Raw genomic sequence first — 23,452 nt, forward strand, 5'->3', positions numbered from 1 at the left:
TACATCGGGATTAGGGGTCGTGTAGGGTCGACCTATACAGCTGGATTAGGGGTCGTTAGGGTTGGACAATAGAGTGGGATTAGGGGTCGTGTAGGGTTGGACTATACAGTGGGATTAGAGGTCGCGTAAGGTCGGACTATACAGCGGGATTAGGGGTAGTGTAGGGCTGGACTATACAGCGGGATTAGGGGTCGTGTAGGGTCGGACTATGCAACGGGATTAGGGGTCGTGTAGGGTTGGACTTTACAGCGGGATTAGGGGTCGTGTAGGGTTGGACTATACATCGGGATTAGGGGTCGTTTAGGGTTGGACTATACATCGGGATTAGGGGTCATGCAGGGTTGGACTATAGAGTGGGATTAGGGGTCGTGTAGGGTTGGACTATACAGTGGGATTAGGGGTCGTGTTGGGTTGGACTATACAGCGGGATTAGGGGTCGTGTAGGGTTGGACGATACAGCGGGATTAGGGGTCGTGTAGGGTCGGACTATGCAACGGGATTAGGGGTCGTGTAGGGTTGGACTTTACAATGGGATTAGGGGTCGTGTTGGATTGGATTATACAGTGGGATTAGGGGTCGCGTAAGGTTGGACTATGCAGTGGGATTAGGGGTCGTGTTGGGTTGGATTATACAGTGGGATTAAGGTTCGTGTAAGGTTTGACTATACAGTGGGATTAGGGGTCGCGTAAGGTCGGACTATGCAGCGGGAATAGGGGTCGTTTAGGCATAAACTATACAGCAAGGATTAAGGGGTCGTGTAGGGATCAAGCCCACATAACATTGTACCCAACTCAACGTAATTTTACGTAAACGTGACTCTACAAATTGCGCATATTATTTTACATTCTGGCGCCGAGACTATATATGTTCCACGTACATGCATCAAAGATGAACGAACAGAATAACATTTCTTATGTTGGAATAAGTGCTCTCTCTAGAATATGATACGCAATAGAACTTGCAAGTGCTATTTTCGTGTCAGAGAGTTAATGTTTTCCTAGGTTCACCCGTATGGCAGTTCCGAGACGTCAATCTAGAGTAACTATTTGTTCTGGAATTTAGTTACATTTCCCACCATGTCCGTGTTAAATGTCAGAGATTGTTTGGCAATCTCCTACCAAGTCAAAATATCATCTCCTAATTCGTGCGACCAGATAAGTGGTTTTATCACGACCCAGAGTCAACAGAGGGGTGTCACAAGCCTACCCCGTGGCTGATCCGAGGGACATGGCAAGGCTCACATAGATTTAGGTCCATAGCTTTCCCAATCACTTATTGTTATGCATGCGTTCTGACCTCAGGTCCCTCCGCATCCAGGGGGTCCTCCACGAAACAGAAAAATCCTAAACACGAAAAGCGTTTTCATTATGGTTAAACGTGATCTGTTCAGCTCAGATGAGGTCAGTGACCTCGCTACAGTACCGGGCAGTATCAAGTTGCACTATTCCCGCGTTCATTCATCTGTAGAATCCAAGTATAGCCAAGTATAATTGCCGCGGTAGACAGTATTAAATATATTATTTATGAAAAAACCCGGATGGTTTCGATCTGTAGTATTTGGATGGATCACAGTTTAAATCTGTTATGGGCGGTGATGGAGTAGGCTAACATCTAGTATCTGAAATGAACATATCGTACAGAAAAAAAACAGTTGTCCAATTATCTTAATAAAAATAAAATATAAGGGAGCCCAGAGACTCTCTTCATTTCAGACACTGATACTGCAGTAATCTAGACTTGCCAAACACTATAGACTTGCATGGGCTGTATTTGATATATTTGTATCAGGGTCTGTAAGACGGACTTGCGATGGAGTAGCCTAGTGGTTACAGCGTCCGTCCGTCACGCCCAAGGCCCGGGTTCGACTCCTCATGTGTTCAATGGTGTTTCCCGCCGTGATATTGATGACAAATTGCTAACGGCGAAAACCATATTGCACTCACTCTGGATTTGATAACGTGTACTTGAGTGTATATTGACGATGTGTTCGATGCCATGTTGTAGTGGGCCATAATACATGATCTTCATTCATTCACTCACTCGTTGGCGTGTGGTGACACTATCGACTGTCGCATGACCGACAGTCTAACTTGTTGATGGACACAAATGTCAGAAGCGATTACATTATAGAGGTTGCCACTTTGCAGCTATTATTACATGGCATAAAACCTCATTTATGCATTCCTTGATGGAAATCGACGTCGTTGTAAATATCCTTTACACTCAGTAGCATGTTTGGGGGTGTACCACAGCGGCATCCATCTTATACCTGCATCCCCTCGTGCTCTCCTCCCGACGCGACGTGAACATCCGGGGTAGAATAGGTCTTCAGCAACCCATGCTTGCTGTAAAAAGTGACTATGCTTGTAAGAGGCAACTAACGGGATCGGGTGGTCAGGCTCGTTGACTTGGTTGATGCATGTCATCGTATCCCAATTGCTCGGATCGATTCCTATTATGTCAATCCACTGGATTGTCTGGCCCAGAATCGATTATATATTTACTGGCGGCCGTCATATAGCTGGAATATTGCTGTGTGCGGCGTTTAACCACAAACAAACAAACGCGCTGTGATATAACTATCTCTGGTGTCCCCCGCCGTGATATTGCTGGAATATTGCTAAAAGCGGCGTAAAACCATACTCACTCACTCACTCACTCACTGTGATATAACTGAAATACTGTTAAAAGCGTCGTAAAACGAAATACACTTACACATTGTCAGCGGCCGTCCATAGCAGCGCGTTACGCATGCTTTGCGATAGGAATAGAGACCATATTCCGGTATGGTCTCTGGGTTGGAAGCATAGGCCATAGTGAAGGAAGCAAATTTCATCTTTCACCTTAAAAACGTTTTTACACTGAGTTAACAATATCTATCTTACTACAAGGAACGTATACCTATTCCTTGTTTCTTTCAGATGGTGTGTGTGGCGAGCGGCGATCACTGGGGCAAATGGTCAAAGTGGAGCGCGTGCTCGCGCACGTGCGATGGTGGCGCCACCTACCAGATGAGAAAGTGCATGAGGAGTTATCGGTCCGTCCAATATGATTGTACCGGGAAAAGCATCAGATACGCCACCTGCAACAACGAAGTAAGTCTGAATGTAATGTCGAGTCAAACCTACCTTACTGCCGTCTCCTCCGATCTGATCAGGGGTACTTGATACCAAATCTGCCACAAAAAACACGTTTCGCTACTACAGCTCTTAACTGAGGTCATGACGCAGTTAGCGAGCTGAATATTAATGGAAAATCAACATGTCGCCTCGTTGAAACACATGGTATTATTGTGTGATTGAGCGCCCGGAGAGCGGAAGGTCGGTAGTTCGATCCCCGGCCGCGTCATACCAAATGGCATTTATAGATAGTACTTGTTATTACCTTGTCTGGCGCTCGCCATCAAGGGAATAAAGCAAAGAATGTTCGGCTCGGAGACAGTATACTGTGTCTGAGATTGGTATTCATGGCTTTCACTATAAAACCGGCAATAGTTCGGACTAGTACAAGCAGACACACCAACGCATGACATTTCCTCTGATTATGGACGCTGTCACCTGTATTTGTCACTGAGGTTGTTGAAGACCTGCATCACTTTGTGACCTGCTTCACTTTGTGACCTGCTTCACTTTGTGACCTGCTTCACTTTGTGTTGTCCACATTTAGTTCAAAACGTCAATGCCAGAGAATAACCAGTCTCAATTATCGCTGAAACAAATTCGATAGGGCGTAAAAGTCAAATAGTGATGTAAATTATATGAATGGACTACTGAAAATCAGTGATGACACACTTGCATTCCGTGATATAAAGCGGCGTTAAACCCAATTCACTCACACTCACTTGTAAAGTGTAACGTTTCATGCCTGACCATCATCGAGGATCGAGTGACTTGCTGTGGCATTAGAGTAGAGTCTCTGTCAGAGACAGAATTCCAACGTTCTCAATATTCTTCGTCATTAAAGACTAATCAGGTCCACTCATTTCATATACCATTTAGCCGACAAACGAGCACCTTGTATAAGATGTACTATCTCCGCTGTGCTGGCGCCGTGGTGACGATGCAAGTAATCCCTCCCCTCTTATCCTGGCTATCAGCTGGTCATGCTCTTCATCAGCACCAACTGACCTCACCCCATCAACCAGACAATTTGTCAACTGCTACAATCTTGACTCAATCACTCGGTTCAATTCTAAAGGCAATGTAAGCTGCATACTGTATTTTAATGGGATGCAAATTATAACGTGATCTGGAGACGATTTGCAAGATGTTCAACAAATGAGACCGTTGATATACAGTCATGAACGGAATCACTATGCTTGAGAACTGGGTTGTCGAGGAGCCAGACACCAGGTGACGATGCCCAATTTCATCCTAAGGAGTATAAAATTATCTGATTTCGCTGATCGAGTCGATCAAACATGTATATCTTGACACGAAAGATTTGCAGAGATCGTAAACGATGTAGCAGTTTTTTCAGTCGATATCACCAAGCCACATGGACTTTGAGAAAATTAACTTCACTAGAATATTGACTTCTGATATGAAAGGAATAGCTGTTTGGGTTCTTTTAACCTAATTCTCTCTCCAAAGATGATAGTTCCACAGTTATGGTGTTCTGATCGAACAAGTTGCCTCAGTGTATTCAGTTTACCGTCTATGGACAATAGAAGCATATGGCTAGAACACGGGACAGTTTCTTATGAACAGAGTTCTGTGTGGTTGAGAGTAAACTGCCGAATATATGACATATATTACCCTGCAAGATATCGAATAAAAATCAAAAGGGCACTCCCAACATGGTTATGAACTAAGCATAGATTCCTGTACCATATCGCGAAAAGAGTCTAACGCAATGCAAGGACAAAAACAGTCCAGAAGCAGTTAGTCCGAGATGCTTCAGTGTTAATGGAGACTTCATAAATAAAATAGTGTACACACAAAAGTGTGACGTCACGACTGGTAACACAAGGGTGTGTACAACGTATATAATTTGGGTTCTGACTTTGCATAATTTCCAACAAATATATAATATACAATTTCTTTATAAGAATATTAAAGATACAATATAAGTATTATTCCATTGAAATTGACTTTTTCAGCCCTGTGCACCAGGCTCCCTTGACTTTAGAGAACAACAATGCGCGGCATATAACGACGAAAGTTACGGAGGCAAGTTCTACCGCTGGCATCCCTATACAGACAGGAAGAACCCATGCGCCCTCTACTGCGTAGCGTCAGGGCCGAGAACTCTCGCCCTCCTTGCACCTAAAGTTTTAGACGGGACGAGATGCAGAGACAAAGCATTGGACATGTGCATCAATGGCACGTGCATGGTAGGTTGGCGGATAAATATTCTCTCAAAAGGAACGTTTGGTCACATCCACCTTCAAATTTAACAATTTACACATTTGTTTTAGGCAGTCACCATAGTAACGCCTCTCGGTGTACGTACACGGGCGTCCAAGTGGGCCTTGGGCGTGCTACAAACCTGTGATCGTGGGTTCGAATCCCAGATTGTGCCCTAGGTTTTGATTTTTTTTCTTGGCCTTAAGCATACTAGTGCTTGTAGGATTCACCAAAATAGTAAGCGTCCAAGACATCCATCACTTTAATGTTTTATCTCACATCAAGCGGACACGCCGTGACTGAAATACTGTTCAAAGCGGCGTAAAACCAAACTCACTCACTCGCTCACATAGTTCGATATCTGTGCGTATATACCGATATGCAGTATTGAAATTTTGTTAATTTGTAATAGAGGATGCATGGTTCAGAGATATCAAGATGAATGTCGCCAAAAAGAAGTGTTCGATTATGCATGTGTATCATTTTGGCCTGGTCGTAAAATGGTCAACACTGACCCTTTATTGAATGCCCGGCTCTGGGATAACGCCACATGTTCAATAACCATCATTTTCTGTTTCAGTCAGTTGGATGCGACCACAGACTTGGCTCGAACAAGCATTTTGACTTGTGCGGTCTGTGCGGCGGCAGTAATGCGTGCCTGAAAACTAAAGGGGTGTTCCACTGGGTGGAGGCGGGTCTCTCTCATTGCTCCGCCTCCTGTGGTGTAGGTAACACACTCCTCTCGTCTTATATTCCATTATATATCCTTATCACTGATTGGTAGAATCAATGTGTGGGGGAGGGTCTCGCTCATTGCTCCGCCTCCTGTGGTGTAGGTAACACACTCCTCTCGTCTTATATTCTTATCACTGATTGGTTGAAACAATGTTGGGGTGAGTCTCTCATTTTTTCCCCTCCCATTGTGTAGGTAACACAACCCTTCTCGTCTTATATTCCATTACATATCCTTGTCACTGATTGGTAGAAACAATTTTGGGGAGAGTCTCTCATTGTTTCCCCTCCTATTGTGTAGGTAACGCTCTCCTCTCGTCTTATATGTCATTATACAATTTTATCACTGATTGGTAGAAACACCCTTGAGGCGTGTCTCCTTATTCCATCACATGTGATGTAGTAACACCCCAATTGCATGGACCGATGCTCGTGATATCAATCACTGTATCTTCTGGCCCAGACTATTTACAGACTGCTGTCATATAACTGGAATATTGCTTAGTGCGGCGTTAAACAACAAGCAAACAAAAGTAACACCCGCCCTTCTAAACTGCATGGTACCTTCTACATCATGGTACCTTCCGCAAGTCTTCCTCGTGTGGTGTAGGACTATCAATTCTGTAACACTGAGCCTGAACCAAGCAAGCCACTTGCATGCTCACCGACCCAGGCCGTCACACTCTGTCCATCCGATCCCCATTTAGTTCGCTCTACGTATGACGCTTGAATCCCCGAGGGCCTTAGTGAGGATTGCTCTTGTTTCACACACGGTACACATTACTATCAATGGTAGGTTTGGGGAAATAAAGCCACGTTGTAGCATAACAGTATATGTAAGAAGAAGAAGAAGAAGAATATTTATTGTACAAGACACCCACGGAGGCAGGGTACAAAACATGAACATGACTATTTAAAACATTGACATACAAAAGAGAATACAAATATTGCTATGGTTATATTGTTAGGGAGGAGATGCAGATTTTCTTTGCCTGAACATTTTGTGAATGAAATTAAATATAATTTTTAGTATCTTAGTATTTTTAGTATAATTTTTATTTAGTATGTATGCAAATATTTAATTTCAGAAATTATATCTTAGAAACTACATAGTAAAATGTTCTTTCAACTGAAGTAGGAGTCAATGAATGGTCTATTCGAAACTGGCAGCTTGTGGTTAACTTACGGTTTCAAATAAGCTTTGAACATTCATTTAACGTTATCTTGGAAATCCGGCCCTGCCAAAGATAATGTTTAACCCCTTTAAAGACGGCTACATCTGGCATAGATTGCCCATAAGCTCAGTGCAAACCTGGGTTGAAGTATTGAGATCAGTGTTAAGTTGTCGAGAGAGCCTGGCTATAAGTATGGGATATGCAGGCATGTAGATCAGAATAGAAAACCGGGGTCAGGGACTTTTGGCGAAATGTTTTATGTATAGACTGGACCAAAACACGAGTTTATGATGCGTGTTTACAGCCCATTAAATCAGAATTATAGGTACAGTTTAGGAGCCTTAAGGGTTTAGCGACTGAATGCTTCGTTGTCGGCAATATTTGCTTATGCTTGAAGTATCAAGACCTTATGTGATATCTCGGTACTTTACGGCGCGATATGTGTGCTTTGCAATCATTATATTCTTACATCGAGGGTACTATAAACCTTTTTATTCAATATACATTACTGTAATAGTGAGGAATATGTTCACCTGCTGCAGCTCAAGGTGTTAACACTGTCGACAGCCGTGTCACAATCTTTGTACTTGGATGATGAATGTGCGCTCTTGTGAAGGCGTTCACACGACCTTTGACCTTAATTGCATTTAGTGCATACCACCGGTGTTCCACAGCGCATATGCAAACACGGGGCTCCGCACTGCAGACCGCCGTCTTTACAGGTATACGTAAAGTTTGTAGCTTTCCGTCTTGGCGTGTATTGAGAGGACGCTATTCTTGTTTTTAACATGTGCACGCAAATGTAATAAATATGTTCGCAGTGAAGTTTACGTGTAGGTAAATTAAGTAGAAATCCGAGTTCAAAAGTTGTACAAACTTTTATACCTGGTTGGAATTCTACCTGGTTAATTAACACTGATCTCTGAATTTCAAGCACTTCAGCCACAGAAACAGCTGTCTCGGGACATAACGAATTATTTGTTTTTCGGTACTCATCCTCCTTTATTTTTAACCAATAACAATATATGATTGTGGTTTCCTGTGGTGATTTACATCCCCCAACCCGACATCCCCATATAGGTTAAATGTTGAGAGCGGAGTGAATCTTCGCATAATCACCCTTACCATGAACTGGTACTTGAACACAAACATGTATCAAACTCGCAGTTAAGCAAATTCAAGAACAAATATGAATATATGTGAGTCTTTGAAAACGAGAAAAGCTTATTTCAAAAATTACCTTTTCGTCCATTGTATAATGACTTTGGAAAAACAAATATTTCTTTTCTTGCGGCCTCAAGGCTGCGACATGTAGCATTCTATTTCTGTGACCACGTCAACCAGGAATTATCTCTGCCTATCTGGTTATGTTTAAACTGAAACTGCATGTGTACAGGAAGATTGATGTGGGGTGCACCGTTCACATCCATGATACAAGGCTATGAAGGGCTTATGAAGTCACAACTGTGTTATTACGACTAACCGAGAAGCAAATAGTCACTGGAAGGCTGAAAAGACTACAAGTCTCACATACTAGTGACATTCTTTCATCCACCCATCCACCCATCCACCCATCCATCAACCCATACGTTTATGCACTGCACGCGCACACCCAAACACACACAACAACGCACGCACACACACACACACACGAACTCACTCGCGCACGCACACTCACTCACACACACACACACACACACACACACACACACACACACACACACACACACACATCCTTCTGGTCCCAGCACACCCAGATTCCCTTGATTATGTCAATGGTTGTTCTTACTGTCCGCCACTGGTTACAGTCGAATGCAGTGTAAATAAAACATCGTTGTTTAAATGTCCTAAAGCGGAAGGAAGTATATATTTAATATCTAAGTCCAACATTTATTTATTTATTTGTTTGTTTATTTCGTTACTTGTTTGTTTTTGTTTTGTTTTTATTGGATAGGGCATAACGGTTTAAACACTCGTGATATAAGTATGCACCTCTGATAAATCAAAGTCAGTTCCTGTGCTGTTGCCTCAATCCCACACAAGATCAATCGTTTTGTTGCGGTTCAGATATCATTAGGGCGTCCACCACCCCATTGAAGCTCTTGAGAATGTCAGTAGGAAGATATTATCAATGTAAGTCTCATATGTTCGAGAGCCAATGGTCTGTTGAATTGATCTTACGGACCATGGTTTGTGGTGATATTATCTGCACAACTAATCAATGCCTGCTTATTTTCAACCTGGATATGCCGTGTCTGTTTTGAGTATGGTAGATATATTCGCCGGAGGCTTAGCAGGTTAATTGTGACGAGTGATGACTTTAACCCTAATTAACCTACATAGCCATCTAGAGTATCCTTTTACTTTAGTTTCTCTGAATTACTAATGGTGTTAATGTCGTTGGCACCGAATCACCATCGGAAGCAGCTGTTGTGGATGTATACCTCTCATAATAGGTTAAGGACCATCCGATTCTTTTATAATTCCATAGTTAGCCTGTCATGTCATGTAATACGAAAACATCGGATGGTCCTTAACTTATTTTGAGTGGTATATAAACTGGGGCGGGGTTTTAATAATCTGTTTTGAATGTACACGGTAATCCAAAATGGGGTTAAACATGTATACGAATACAATATGCTGAACAATCTTTCTAGCTTTAACAGAACATTACATCACCAGGAATATCATTATTTTACCAATAAAAGGGTTGAAAAACTGATTGCTCAGTTAAAGCAAAATGATGTCACGTAATGAGAAAAAAAATCGACTGTTGTTTTTCTTCATTTATCTTAATTTTCTTCCTTCTATGACGCTGTGTAATAATTAGAATAGTCTGTTGAAACTCGGGAATTACGCTAGGGTACATTATTCGCTCACTCGGGGACACAGAACTCCACTGGGTGCTTCACAGTCTCCAATATTCACCCCACCTGAAGAAATCATACGAACAAAGCATATGTTTATCCAGAGACCTGTTACACTCGTTGCCCTGTTTCTGCAGCACCATGCCAGGCTCTCCGCAAACCCTCTCTACTGTAGATATGTAGGTGTACTTCCCCTTTCCCGTCACACAGCATCACACAGCGCTGTCGTTTGAGATGCACGACTTCGTGTGATTAATAAACATGAGTGACATCAGGCACACGCCTTGAGCTCATCCACCTTGATCCTGTGTGTGAGGACTACCGATCTGTATTACGAACTGGAATGTTTACATTTTCTACATAAAATGGGTTGTAGCTTCAAACAACCCTAGACAACACCTGGCCCCGTTCCCCAAAGCGATCGTGGGGCTTAGTCTGTCTTAGTCTATAATAAAATATGGGAGTTATGATCACTTAGCGCTACGATCGCTTTGTGGAGCGGGTCCAGTTGTTGCACACTCTTCAGCCTATATTATGTTTTAAACCCGCGGATTCCTCGTTAGAGTTGGTCCCACCAACCTATGCTGGTCCTAAGAGGCGACTTAATGAATCTGACCGCCTCCGTGGTCTAGTGGTAGGGCGTCTGCCCGGAGAGCGGAAGGTCCGGGGTTCGATCCCCGATCGCGTCATACCAAAAGACGTTAAAAGATGGTACTTGTTGTTACCCTGTCTGGCATTTGGCATTAAGGGTAAAACAAGGACTGGTCGGCTCAGTGTCAGTATACTGTGCCTTGGTGGGTTATTCATGTTATCTCATGGTATCTCAGTTGGCTAGCACTATAAATCGGCATCAGTCCGGACTAGTACAAGCAGCCGCACACACGCACAGATGTGCACCTACGTCGCTACATAAGTGCAATAATCTTGGAAGCGACGTTAAACCCCATTTCACCTCACCTGACTTAATCAATCGGGTGGGCAGGTTCGGTGACGCGATTGATTGGGTGTCACCGTACCCCGACGGCGTGGTTCGTTGCTCACAATATCAATCGTCATATAGCTTGAAATATGGAGTGTGGCGTTACACAACAAACAAACTATTTAACTGGTTTCGTTCGGTGACTGATTGTATGTTGTGTGTTTGTGCAGGTATCGTGAGCTCTGTGTTCAAGTGCCGGGATCGAAACACGCATAAGAACGTCAAGGATTACAAGTGCCTCCACAGAAACAAGCCCGCTGGAAGGATGAAGCAGTGCTTTATCAGAAAATGTCCCCCATCGTAAGTTAGTGCGTTATAGTGCGTGAAACAGTTTACATTCGTAGATGTTACATTCGTGGATGTTACTTCGTGGAAACAGTTTACATTCGTAGTTGTTACTTCGAGTAAACAGTTTGCATTCGTAGTTGTTACTTCGGGTAAACAGTTTGCATTCGTAGTTGTTACTTCGGGTTAACAGTTTACACTCGTAGATGTTACATTCGTAGATGTTACTTCGAGTAAACAGTTTACATTCGTAGATGTTACTTCGGGTAAACAGTTTACATTTGTAGATGTTACTTCGGGTAAACAGTTTACATTAGTAGGTGTTACTTCGGGTAAACAGTTTACATTCGTTGATGTTACATTCGTAGATGTTACTTCGAGTAAACAGTTTACATTCGTAGATGTTACTTCGGGTAAACAGTTTACATTCGTAGATGTTACTTCGGGTAAACAGTTAACATTAGTAGGTGTTACTTCGGGTAAACAGTTTACATTCGTAGATGTTACTTCGGGTAAACAGTTTACATTCGTAGATGTTACATTCGTAGATGTTACTTCGGGTAAACAGTTTACATTCGTAGATGTTACTTCGGGTAAACAGTTTACATTCGTAGATGTTACATTCGTAGTTGTTACTTCGGGTAAACAGTTTACATCCGTAGATGTTACTTCGTGTAAACAGTTTACATTAGTAGGTGTTATTTCGAGTAAACAGTTTACATTAGTAGGTGTTACTTCGGGTAAACAGTTTACATTCGTAGATGTTACTTCGGGTAAACAGTTTACATTCGTAGGTGTTACTTCGGGTAAACAGTTTACATTCGTAGGTGTTACTTCGGGTAAACAGTTTACATTCGTAGGTGTTACTTCGGGTAAAGTTTATATTCGTAGATGTAACTTCGACTAAAAAGTTTACATTTGTAGGTGTTACTTCGGGTAAACAGTTTGCATTCGTAGATGTTACTTCGTGGAAACAGTTTACATTCGTAGGTGTTACTTCGTGGAAACAGTTTACATTCGAAGGTGTTACTTCGGGTAAACAGTTTGCATTCGTAGATGTTACTTCGTGGAAACAGTTGACATTCGTAGATGTTACTTCGAGTAAACAGTTTGCATTCGTTGATGTTACTTCGAGTTGACAGTTTACACTCGTAGATGTTACTTCGGGTAAACAGTTTACATTCGTAGGTGTTACTTCGTGGAAACAGTTTACATTCGTAGGTGTTACTTCGGGTAAAGTTTATATTCGTAGATGTAACTTCGACTAAAAAGTTAACATTCGTAGGTGTTACTTCGGGTAAACAGTTTGCATTCGTAGATGTTACTTCGTGGAAACAGTTTACATTCGTAGATGTTACTTCGAGTAAACAGTTTGCATTCGTTGATGTTACTTCGAGTTAACAGTTTACATTCGTAGGTGTTACTTCGGGTAAACAGTTTACATTCGTATATGTTACTTCGTGGAAACAGTTTACGTTCGTAGATGTTACTTCGAGTAAACAGTTTACATTCGTAGATGTTACTTCGGGTAAACAGTTTACATTCGTAGATGTTACTTCGTGGAAACAGTTTACATTCGTAGATGTTACTTTGGGTAAACAGTTTTCATTCGTAGGTGTCACTTTGGGTAAACATTTTGCATTCAATGATGTTACTTCGTAGAAACAGATTGTCCGTAACATGTTTCCGAAATCACACGCTAAACTAATTTGTTTTCGAAATAACGAAGCACATGGAAATATATTTGTTTTTGAACTTACGGAGTACAGGTCAAGTTATATTTTGAAGAGCAAAACCGGGTCTTAAGCTGATGCCCGAATGTAATGGGTTGAGTAAATGTAAGACGTAGCTAAAAAGTATCTCATTCACCAAAATTCCATTTTCACCTATTACGGGTATATAAATGTAGGGTGGAGGGAGTCGTGAAGCCCATTTCTGCTGTCCCCTGTCGTGACACTGCTGAACTATTGCTGAAGGGCCTTCACACCCTACCGATGTACCTCGCCGGGACTAAACCGGAGCAAAAACTTAACAACAGCGAGAAAATCGGCGGAGCTCCGGCGAGAAAGCACTTGAAAAATCAAAATTGACCGCTGCAATACCGATGTAGTACCGGCGTTCCCATTGTGATACCGTTGTTCAGCCGTTGTCCTTCCGATGTAAGAGCTGATGTGCTAACGAATACCACTTTTCTGTCACCTTGGAGTTATCGATGCCCCGCCGATGTTATACAGATGTACCACCGTTGACCGGAGCTGTAGCGGAGTAATACCGTTGCGCTGCCGATGTGACGGTGGAGCTCCGGTATCACATCGGCGGCGCATCAGTACTACTTCGGTGGTATTCGGTAGTACTACGGTAACACATCGGTACCAGTACGGTACACATTGAGGCCACCGGGGAGCCGCCGATCCATTACGGGGCGCTACCGATGCTCTACCGACATTAACGAAGCCTTACCGGAGTACTGCTGTTGTACTGCCGTTGTACTGCCGTTGTACTGCCGTTGTAGTCCGGTTGCTCGCTCCGGCAGCGCAACGGCGGAAATTTGTGAGCATGTTAAAAAAACTTCTACCGTCGCCTGCCGTTGCCAAAGTTTTCGCCGATGTTTGGACGATGTCCTGACGATGTACTACCGTTCTTAGCGATGAGATACAGTTGCGCTGCCGTACTAGTACAGATCCCCGAAAATCGCCAAATTTGTGCTTCGGTATGGATCCGGCGACCCAAATCGGCTAGGTGAGACGGGCCCTTAAGAGCGGCGTAAAACCGACCTCTCTCAGTTAAGTGTATATAGCATATTTTCTGCCCTTTCCAGGTGGAAGATTCCCCCTTGGAGCACGTGCAGTCACACGTGCGGAGGCGGGTTTGAGTTCCGAGATGTCCGGTGCATGGACATGATGACCAGTGGTCAGCTGGAGCGCGTTGAGGACCGCTTCTGTCCTGGACCCAAGCCATCCACGTCCAAGCCTTGCAATACCTTCATCTGCCCCAAGTGGTATGCGGGTGAGTGGTCTCCGGTAGGTAGCTCCCCGCAACCGATATACTTGTATATATCCTCTATGGGGATCTCTCACAGGCTAACGTCACCACACACCTGATTTACTTGTATATATCCTCTATTGGAATCTCTCACAGGCTCAGGTCACCACACAACTGATATACTTGTATATATCCTCTATGGGGATCTCTCGCAGGTTAACGTCACCACACAACTGATATACTTGTATATATCCTCTATGGGGATCTCTCACAGGTTAACGTCAACACACACCTGATATACTTGTATATATCCTCTATGGGGATCTCTCGCAGGTTAACGTCACCACACACCTGATATACTTGTATATATCCTCTATGGGGATCTCTCGCAGGTTAACGTCACCACACACCTGATATACTTGTATATATCCTCTATGGGGATCTCTCGCAGGCTCAGGTCACCACACTACTGATATACTTGTATATATCCTCTATGGGGATCTCTCGCAGGCTTATGTCACCACACACCTGATATACTTGTATGTGTCCTCTTTGGGAATCTCTCACAGGCTCAGTTCACCACACAACTGATATACTTGTATATATCCTCTATGGGGATCTCTCGCAGGCTTATGTCACCACACATCTGATATACTTGTATATATCCTCTATGGGGATCTCTCGCAGGCTAACGTCCCCACACTACTGAGTATACTTGTATATATCCTCTATGGGGATCTCTCGCAGGTTAACGTCACCACACTACTGAGTATACTTGTATATATCCTCTATGGGGATCTCTCGCGGGCTCAGGTCACCACACAACTGATATACTTGTATATATCCTCTATGGGGGATCTCTCGCAGGTTAACGTCACCACACACCTGATATACTTGATGTATATATCCTCTATGGGGACCTCTCACAGGTTAACGTCACCACACACCTGATATACTTGATGTATATATCCTCTATGGGGACCTCTCACAGGTTAACGTCACCACACACCTGATATACTTGTATATATCCTCTATGGGGATCTCTCACAGGCTAACATCACCACACACCTGATATACTTGATGTATATATCCTCTATGGGGATCTCTCACAGGCTCACGTCACCACACACCTGATATACTTGTATATATCCTCTATGGGGATCTCTCACAGGCTTAGGTCAGCGAACAACGTAGTATACTGACTATACATGTACGTGTACTGTAAAGAGATCTCTCGCAGACTTGCTGTGACATTCAACCTAACACTGTTTTATATGAAATGATGTTGGCGATACTAGCATTGACTGTTGACGTCGTCATGACGTCATGTAACCGACCCAGCCCGGCTAGAGACTAATGTATGTCCTGGTGTCTGTTGCAGTGCAGTGTGACGTGTGGGTGGGGCTACCAGTACAGGGAGGTGGTCTGCCGTCACGAGGGGGACACCTTCTGCAACCATTCCAACAGACCACTCACAAGGAAAAACTGCACAACCAACTTCCCATGCTTCGATTCAAGTGGTAAGTTGTGGGTGAGGTCATGAGTGGGGAGGAAACGTTATTTGGAGACATTAGTTGTGGGTGAGGGCAGGTCGGTCGTGAGTGGGTAGGGAACGTTATTTGGAGACGATAATTGTGGGTGAGGGTAGATCGTGCGGTGGGGAGGGAACGTTATTTGGAGACGATATTTGTGGGTGAGGGCAGATCGGTCGGTAGGGAGGGAAGGTTGCTGGAGACGATAGTTGTGGGTGCTGTGAGTGTGGGAGATGAATTTGTGGAAGGAAAAGATAGGACGAATTAAGATGGATTTTGTGGAAGGGGGATATTTTTCGGGGATTTCTGTTATCAAAAAGCAACCTTCCTCCACTGACAACAGAAACAATTCTCTCAGTACTCGGGTTGAATATATAGAGCTGGCGGCTGTTCAAAGATTTATAGGGGCGGTCGGGTAGCCTAGTGGTTAAAGCGTTCGCTCGTCACGCCGAAGACCCGGGTTCGATTCCCGACATGGGTACAATGTGTGAAGCCAATTTCTGGTGTCCCCCGCCGTGATATTGCTGGAATATTGCTAACAGCGGCGTAAAACCATACTCAGTCAATCAGTCAGTCAAAGATTTCTAAAACATCGACTGTCGTTTCATGTTGGTACAACTGTCTATTTTTACATTTCAGATCGCCACTATGTTGCAGAGCATGATGAACACGGTATGTTGGCTACAAGTCCTATATTTTTTGTCAAACCAACAGAGATACACAGTACAAACTAAATATCCCTACACGTATAAATAGCGTATGATTTATGACAAGGCTAAACAAACGTGTTGAGAATGACATACAACAGTGTTCTCCTCGTGTCAATAACGTGCACACGAGTGTCATGCAATATATTAAAATCGCATGTTTGCTTAGACGGTGTTGTAATAAAACAAGGTACAGGAATTTCCATTTGCTAGCATTGACGACAAGGGTTGGTGACAGCGGGGGGACTCACCCCTCTAACAAACACTCCCGTATGCTTGATAAACGCTAAATGGGCTGTTATTTATTAAGGCAACATCTTCAGTATCTAACATCTCCACGTGTAACCTGTTTACATTAGCTCCCGGTCACGACGTTACGGCACGGAATGTGATGAGGAATTATTGTACAAAAACGTCAGGCAGTTATAAATTGTTAATGCATAATAATAAACAGTAAGTCTATCAAACAAAGTTAGACGGCATTCAGCTGCCGAAAACAACCTTGCTTTCAACCAGTTGCGTATGCAAGTTTCATTGGTGCATCCATCTTGGATTTTATCATTCGGGACCAAGTATTCTGATGCAAGGTGGTGGATTCAGACCGAGTTTGTTGTCTGTGGCTTGTATCCGAGAAAACTTCTGTCCGCATCCTTCAGCCAAACAGATCATGTTGCATTGCGCATATTGTTTACGCATTGTCCCCAAGCGTTCAGTCATGAAGAGTACAATGACCCTCATATGTTCACTGTTGGACTAGACCGGTCATCTGTCATGGTGTAATGGTTGCTATGCGTTCAGAGAGGAACATGCGCCCTGGTTCCACAAACTGCCTCATCCTCAGGCGAGACATCAGATGCAGGCCATTGTCGTTGTATTTACCTTGACAGTCAACATATCTCTTTATACAGTGGATACGGTTTAAAGCATGCTGTACGCTGGCTATTTCTGCTGCACACAGGACGGACATATTTGCGGAAGTTCGCATTGTTACTTTTAAACATGGCCACTGTGTTGGATCTGTGTTGAACCGAATAGTTTACAAGCGTTGTACTGTGTGACTACTAGTATCTAAACCTGGGCAGTTGTTGCCGTACAGTGATGTCGTGTATAGTCTGTATGGTCGTCGTAGTGAGGCTGCTGGTCGTGTGTGTTGTAGGCGGGGTGCAGGAGTCGTCGCTTGGAGAGCTCAGACAGGCCAAGACCAAGGATAGGAACCCGGATGCAGAGTTCATGGTCATACATGAAGATGAGGTCAAGGACCATGATATGAGTTCACCAAGGTAAGCGACTTACAATGTCAAGGTCACCTGGATATATATTCACGTAAATGTACTGTACCACAAGTTAACTTTCACCTTTTGTACGCCCTGCAAATGTGAATGTCAAAGGATTTCTTTTAACATGCTTGTACATAAAGCCAACATGGGCAAAGTAACATGGGCATCACATATTAGAAACCATTTGTTTTCTCATGGCCACGGCTTTGTATGGTTAAACCAAACAGTTGGTGATGTTAAACTCGTTTTGAAACAATTTCGTGAAAGATCTATAAATATGTTTTACCAAGAATGGCATTCCATTCTAGAAAACAGTCCAAGGTATGACTTGTATACAACTTTTAAGAGTCTTATTCAATTAGAAAAATACTTTTTTACATTAACACCAAAGACCCTTTGACGTCCATTAATTCAGTTCATGCTTGGATTGTTAGATCTCATGATTGATAAAGGAAGAAACATATCCACTGAAAAGGCGAAGAGGTTATGCCTATTATGGCATTCTGCAATAGAAAATGAAATTCATTTTACTTTTGTATGCCCTTATTATAATGTGATCTAGGAAACAAATTTATGCCAGAACGCTGTCTGTCAAATTATCCTGTACCTGCTTTTATTTCTCTTCTCTTTTCAAAAGATGATACTGTCATATTAAAACAGGCTTTATATGTTAAAAATGTAATTTCCCCAGAAACGAATTGTTAAACATCAGTAAATATCAAAATATGTAAAACTAATTAAATGCAACGCATTGGTATATGGGCCGGATGCCTTCAATGCAATAATTATCTTTGACTTGAGGATAGTTTGAAGGTACCTGTTTTCATAATGTCAGCAATCCTGTCAGTGTTGTTGAACCTGTTGGGGTGTTTCCTATAGCTTTGTACTCATTGCAAGGATGCCGTGATGGCGTCCTGAGGTAGGGACAACACTCTGCCTCTCCTGATCAACCTAATTACCCCTTTAGACCGGCATTCCTACACGATGTAGGTAATTACATGAATAACAGTGTAGTTTGTCTGATGGTACGAGGATCTGTTAACATGCTGCTGTGAATTCCTCCCGTTCCTTCCGTCTCCTGTTTCAAATACTTTCCTGAGATTTCCACATTAGGTCCAATTCCAGAATGCTTTATGATACAGAATAATGAACATATCTGTCGAAAATCACCCCATGAAGTTATGATACGTTCTGTTTTCAAACATATCACTTAAAACAGATGAGCTTATTCTGTTTATCAAGACAATTTACTGCTGTAATTGGGGGTTAAGTGGTGTTATTGGTCGATATAAATAAACATGTGCGCTCTGTTGACTATCATCAATGATTAACACACAGACACAGCAGATGATGCTAGTTTATGTCTTTGTTGCGTGTAACTTGTCAGAGGTTTCATCTCACACGATATTCAAACCGTTTTTTCACAAGGTCCACTTAAGCCTTTAAATCATCTGTTTCTTACCTGAGAAGAATCTGTAGTTGCCCCGTCAGATAACGGCGTTGCTCGCTGCAGTCACGTGTAGTCTGGCCGTTATCACACCTGGCAGGTGACGACGTACCTGAGATGAAAAACGCTGCTTGGACCGAAAACTTGTTGCCGGAAGAAGCTGTTCTCCCTGACTTGATTGATGGAGCTTTTCGCTTCTTGGGGTCGTTTTCTTGTGTTGATTTGATAGTTCAGGGGTAGACTTCCATCTCAATTACGTCTTGGAAAAAATACACATTATTTTGTTGACCAGCGATGGAAATATTCTGTTGACACGGTGCGGCAGACTTCTTAGGGTTGTGATCTGCTTTGTATATGAAGGAGACGATATTAGAACATTTCGGTGTACAGTTGTTGGAGAATATTACCAAGACTAGCATATACTCTTTGAACTCTTATATTACACAAAACATTTATTTCATCTAAAAATTTAAATATATTTGAAGTCCTGATGCTGATTTCATAGAGCTGGCTGGACTTGTTTTACATATATCTAGATTGGTTTGTTTATACTATACATGTATTCCACAGTCATGGTGCAGGACTAAACATTACCATCTGGGGTTGTTTGTTCTGGAATGAAAGGCAGTAAGAAAATGGAAATTCCATGATCATGACACACCCGTGAAGATCCGGGGTATCATAGGTCTTCGGCAACCCGTGCATGCTGTGAAAAGCGACAATGCTTATCGTAAGAGGCGACTAACGGGATCAGGTGGTCAGGTTCGCTGACTTGGTTGATGCATGTCATCGTATTCCTATTGCTTGGATCGATGCTCATGTTGTCAATCACTGGATGTCTGGTCCAGACTCGATTATTTACAGACCGCCTTCATATAGCCGGAATATTGTTGAGTGCGGCGTTAAACAACAAACAAACAAACAACATAATCATAACAAGTCTCTGCTAAAGGGGGCGGTCGGGTAGCCTGGTGATTTAAGCGTTCGCTCGTCACGCCGAAGACCCGGGTTCGATTCCCGACATGGGTACAATGTGTGAAGCCCATTTCTGGTGTCCCCCGCCGTGATATTGCTGGAATATTGCTAAAAGCGGCGTAAAACCATACTCACTCACTCACTCTGCTAAAGGCAGAATCCAGATTGAATCATAAGCCTGTCTTTATTGTACGGCCAAATAGTGATGATAGGTGTTCGTCAGTGTATCCTGCCCATACGGGACACCAGTCACAAACACATTAAAAGGTTAGATTAGTGTTCACCATGGAACACACATCAAAATAAGGAATTGCATCAAACATTTTTGTCACTGATGTGTTAAGTTTGGAAATATGCCTCACCGATCTACCATTAATGAAAGCTTTACTAAGGCCTTGAATATTAAAACCCTGATCGAACAACCATTGAGCAAGATTCGTGCAGCGCTCTTTGAAAAGCGTAGAAATAGCACGCTCCATCGTACCTCAAAAGTTGTGAAACGTGGACACCAAAAGCGTTTTATTTGCATCCAGAGTCATTTTAGGTATAGTCTGAAAACTACATGTCCGTCATCTACCAAGTTAATTTTTCGCAAACGAAAACCTCGTTGGGTCTCCATGCTTGTCGTAAGGCGACTCTTGCTTGGTGATTGCGTGTCTTCCCATCAACGGTTGATTATTTGGTCCAGACACCATTATGTAGACCACCGTCATATGGATTGAATATATTGCTGAGTGAGCCGTTAAAAAACAAGCAAACTGACAATAAATGCTACTCAAGATGAGACATATTTCGTGGAATGAAGAGAAAGGAAACTCAGAGCCTGGATCTTGCCGGAATGGCAGTCACGCCATCAACAAAGCCACACACAGCTTCCATGTACTATGAAGACTCCGACTCGGTAATCTCGACAGATCGCTGGGAAGACGTAACATTATGTTCTGGGAGGATTCCAGCAGGCACTGTGGTCTTCATGTTTTATCCATCGGCAATATTCCAGCAATACTACGGCTGGATAATCGAGTCTGAGACAGTCGAACATGTGGCTATTAGAACAGGACCTGTAAAATACACTGGAGAACAGAACCTCTACAATACACTGGAGAACAGGACCTGTTCAATACACTGGAGAACAGGACCTGTACAATACACTGGAGAACAGGACCTGTACAATACACTGGAGAACAGGACCTGTACAATACACTGGAGAACAGAACCTGTACAATACACTGGAGAACAGAACCTGTACAATACACTGGAGAACAGAACCTGTACAATACACTGGAGAACAGAACCTCTACAATACACTGGAGAACAGGACCTCTACAATACACTGGAGAACAGGACCTGTACAATACACTGGAGAACAGAACCTGTACAATACACTGGAGAACAGAACCTGTACAATACACTGGAGAACAGAACCTGTACAATACACTGGAGAACAGGACCTGTACAATACACTGGAGAACAGAACCTGTACAATACACTGGCGAACAGAACCTCTACAATACACTGGAGAACAGAAGCTGTACAATACACTGGAGAACAGAACCTCTACAATACACTGGAGATCAGAACCTCTACAATACACTGGAGATCAGAACCTCTACAATACACTGGAGAACAGAACCTGTACAATACACTGGAGAACAGAACCTGTACAATACACTGAAGAACAGGACCTGTACAATACACTGGAGAACAGAACCTGTACAATACACTGGAGAACAGAACCTCTACAATACACTGGAGAACAGAACCTCTACACTACACTGGAGAACAGAACCTGTACAATACACTGGAGAACAGAACCTCTACACTACACTGGAGAACAGAACCTCTACACTACACTGGAGAACAGGACCTGTACAATACACTGGAGAACAGAACCTCTACAATACACTGGAGAACAGAACCTGTACAATACACTGGAGAACAGAACCTCTACACTACACTGGAGAACAGGACCTGTACAATACACTGGAGAACAGAACCTGTACAATACACTGGAGAACAGAACCTCTACACTACACTGGAGAACAGGACCTGTACAATACACTGGAGAACAGAACCTGTACAATACACTGGAGAACAGGACCTCTACACTACACTGGAGAACAGGACCTGTACAATACACTAGAGAACAGTTAACACGGACAGCGCCCTGGGCAAGGGATACGATGACACCCAATAAACCAAGACACAGGACCAGACCACCCGAATTAAGTGTTTTACCACAAGCACGAGGTAGTTGAGCCTATGCGGACCCAACTAGGGGCAGTATGGTCTAGTAGATCAATTTGCTGAACGCTGTGTGGATTGTCCCTCCTTGGATGAAACAGATAATAGTGGGTTCGAATCCCAGAATCTTCTGTGCCCGTGGTTTTTACCATAGTGGTAAACATCTACGACCAGCAACACTAAGGCTTTCCTTCCCTGTTGGGCTTTCCAAGCTAAAACGCCGTGATATACCTTAAATATTGCTAAAAGATGCATAAAAACCCACCTCACTCATTCACTCACTCACTCACACTAATCCAAAGTACCCCGCTTGTTTCGTCCAACGGATTTTATGTTCGATGGTCCAAAGGACCTGAATAATAATAACGGGGATTACTGTGTTGTACCTCACTCACTCTAGTACAGAGCACTCCGCTTGTTTCGGGGGCGGTCGGGTAGCCTAGTGGTTAAAGCGTTAGCTCGTCACGCCGAAGACCCGGGTTCGATTCCCGACATGGGTACAATGTGTGAAGCCCATTCCTGGTGTCCCCCGCCGTGATATTGCTAGAATATTGCTAAAAGCTGCGTAAAACCGAACTCACCCACCCCACCCACCCGCTTGTTACGTACCTCACGTTTAGTTTTGCTGGTGGGACTTGAAGTTAAGGGGATGACTGTGTTGTATCGCCAGGTTCGTGGTGTCTAACGGGATCACTGTGTTGTACCTCACTCACTCTGTTTTGTATCGCCAGGTTCGTGGTGTCGAGCTGGGGGCCCTGCAGCAGCACCTGTGGCCCCGGGACAAGGAGGAGGTACGTGCGGTGTCAGGTCTACCTGGTGTACCTCCAGGACATCACAGACCTGGCCGACAGCGAATGTGAAGGTAGGCACTGGACGAGTCCATTTTCCACCTGGGGGTACAG

General features: G+C 43.3%; 1 protein-coding gene across 3 annotated transcripts in view; it reads left to right on the top strand.

Annotated features, from left to right (window-relative positions):
• The window catches only part of LOC124119732 (ADAMTS-like protein 3), a 135,592-nt gene that overhangs the window by 85,590 nt on the left and 26,550 nt on the right, over positions 1-23,452 (top strand). For 2 of the 3 annotated variants that reach the window (XM_046482362.2, XM_046482363.2), the window contains exons 2-10: positions 2,922-3,095; positions 5,102-5,335; positions 5,929-6,076; positions 11,272-11,401; positions 14,205-14,406; positions 15,750-15,888; positions 16,540-16,572; positions 17,764-17,887; positions 23,282-23,412. In XM_046482362.2, coding sequence (XP_046338318.1) covers positions 2,922-3,095; positions 5,102-5,335; positions 5,929-6,076; positions 11,272-11,401; positions 14,205-14,406; positions 15,750-15,888; positions 16,540-16,572; positions 17,764-17,887; positions 23,282-23,412 — 1,315 coding nt within the window. Of the gene's footprint in view, positions 1-2,921; positions 3,096-5,101; positions 5,336-5,928; positions 6,077-6,122; positions 6,181-11,271; positions 11,402-14,204; positions 14,407-15,749; positions 15,889-16,539; positions 16,573-17,763; positions 17,888-23,281; positions 23,413-23,452 lie in introns of those variants that run through there. The other variant, XM_048402977.1, reaches the window with a different exon arrangement.

The sequence above is a fragment of the Haliotis rufescens genome, unplaced genomic scaffold (assembly GCF_023055435.1).
Source record: "Haliotis rufescens isolate VD_foot unplaced genomic scaffold, xgHalRufe1.0.p SCAF_1, whole genome shotgun sequence".
NCBI classification, from domain to species: Eukaryota; Metazoa; Mollusca; class Gastropoda; order Lepetellida; family Haliotidae; genus Haliotis; species Haliotis rufescens.